This window comes from Charadrius vociferus, unplaced genomic scaffold (assembly GCF_000708025.1).
Source record: "Charadrius vociferus isolate BGI_N301 unplaced genomic scaffold, ASM70802v2 scaffold179, whole genome shotgun sequence".
Taxonomy (NCBI): domain Eukaryota; kingdom Metazoa; phylum Chordata; class Aves; order Charadriiformes; family Charadriidae; genus Charadrius; species Charadrius vociferus.
In genome coordinates this window covers 786,303-787,748 of record NW_009650072.1, presented here as the reverse complement: position 1 = coordinate 787,748, position 1,446 = coordinate 786,303, and the positions used below count along the sequence as shown (strand labels likewise).

Here is a 1,446-nt window from a genome sequence, read left to right as displayed (position 1 = left end):
AGGTTGGCTCGGAGGTCCATGCAGACCTTGTGCTTGGAGCCCAGCAGGGCCCGCAGCATCGCATCAGCGGACATGCGCACCCTGCGGAGTGGTGGCCTCTTGAACTTGCCCCGCAGATCAAAGAGCTTCTGGCTCAAGTCTTCCAGCTGTGGGGGGACAAAATGGGAGGGGCAGAGAGAGAGCAGGGTGTGGGTTTCGTGAGACGCACCCAAGCGGGACAGGAAGGCACAAAGGATGGGCTGGAGACCTCAGTGAGCGATAGCTCCAAGAGAAACTCACCTCTTTGGTAGTTTTCTGCAGCTTCACCTCTGTGTCATACCTCTCCTCATCCACTGACTCTATCTTGGCATGAAGCTTTTTGCACAGCTCCTGGAAGGAAAAGCAGAGAGGGATGTTGACTACTAGGACCCACACATGTGATTCATCTCTCCTGATCACTCTGGCTCTGAAAGACCTCAGTCCAGAAGACCAGGCTGCATCAAGACCGAATGGTGAAGGGTGGCTCACAGGCCAGCTCCTGGTCTCCATGCTACTGGCTTCATGCAAATGCCGCCTCAAGACATCATTAGAAACACAGCTTTCCTGCCAGCTAGACCCCTTTTGTATTTTTTTGCAGAGAGACTCCAGCTGTCTCTCAAGCCAATTCCACATCCAGCCAGCTCCAGGGCACCCACAGGTGAGAAGGGGGTCAAGATGGGAAGGACAATCTAGATCCACCAGGCTGACTGATGGACCCAAATCCTTTCTGCTCCAGCACAGTGGAAGGGTTAAAGAAGTCTTTACCTGAAGTTCCTGCATGGATCCCGGGAGTGACAGAGGAGGGCAATGCTCTGCCAGGTAGTTTTGCTTTTCCACTTCTTTAGCAGCTGCTTCTTTTTCTATTTCGGTGACAGCGAGCTGGAGCATAGCACTCTGGAAGGCAGCAGGAGGATGATGAGCATGGAGCGGGGGCAAGGGAGGAGGGCAGAGAGGGTTGGCAAGGGAGAGAGAGCCCTGATGGAGAGGCAGCTGGGGGAGCTCCCCATCAATACCAGCATCTCCAAGAAAGGGATACTGATGGGAACCCAGTAAGGAGTGGGGAAGGATGTGGAGGGCCCCCAGAGGAAGAGGCCACAATGGCCTCTTCCAGAAAGGAGAGTGCCGACAGCTGGCTGACTCAGGATGGGAGATGGGATGGTTGGGACATACCTCGTCCAGCCCCAGCAGTATCACGTACCTTCAGGTGCTGCCGACGGGCAGTGGCTGCCCTCCTTTTTTTCTGCAAGTGGGAGTAACAAGAGAAAAGCAGGTTATCAGGTGCCCATTCCCCTTTCCATTCCCTTTTGCCATACAACCCCACAGTCCGCCAAGGACCTGCAGTCATGCCAGGGACTTGGCTCCAGCCAGGATGTACAACTTGACACACAGTTGGTCCCCAAACTAGCAGCACTCAAATAAGAAGCTCCC

The 1,446-nt window shown here is 54.7% G+C and overlaps 1 protein-coding gene across 1 annotated transcript in view; it reads right to left on the bottom strand.

Annotated features, from left to right (window-relative positions):
* The window catches only part of TNNI2 (troponin I type 2 (skeletal, fast)), a 1,857-nt gene extending 494 nt beyond the window's left edge, over positions 1 to 1,363 (bottom strand). The window contains exons 1-4 of the mRNA XM_009892029.1: positions 1,217 to 1,363; positions 784 to 912; positions 280 to 369; positions 1 to 146 (exon numbers count right to left, since the gene is read on the bottom strand). The exon at positions 1 to 146 is cut by the window's left edge and continues 26 nt beyond it. Of these exons, the coding sequence (XP_009890331.1) occupies positions 1 to 146; positions 280 to 369; positions 784 to 912; positions 1,217 to 1,363 (512 nt within the window). The remainder of the gene's footprint in view (positions 147 to 279; positions 370 to 783; positions 913 to 1,216) is intronic.
* Positions 1,364 to 1,446: the final 83 nt, after the last annotated feature.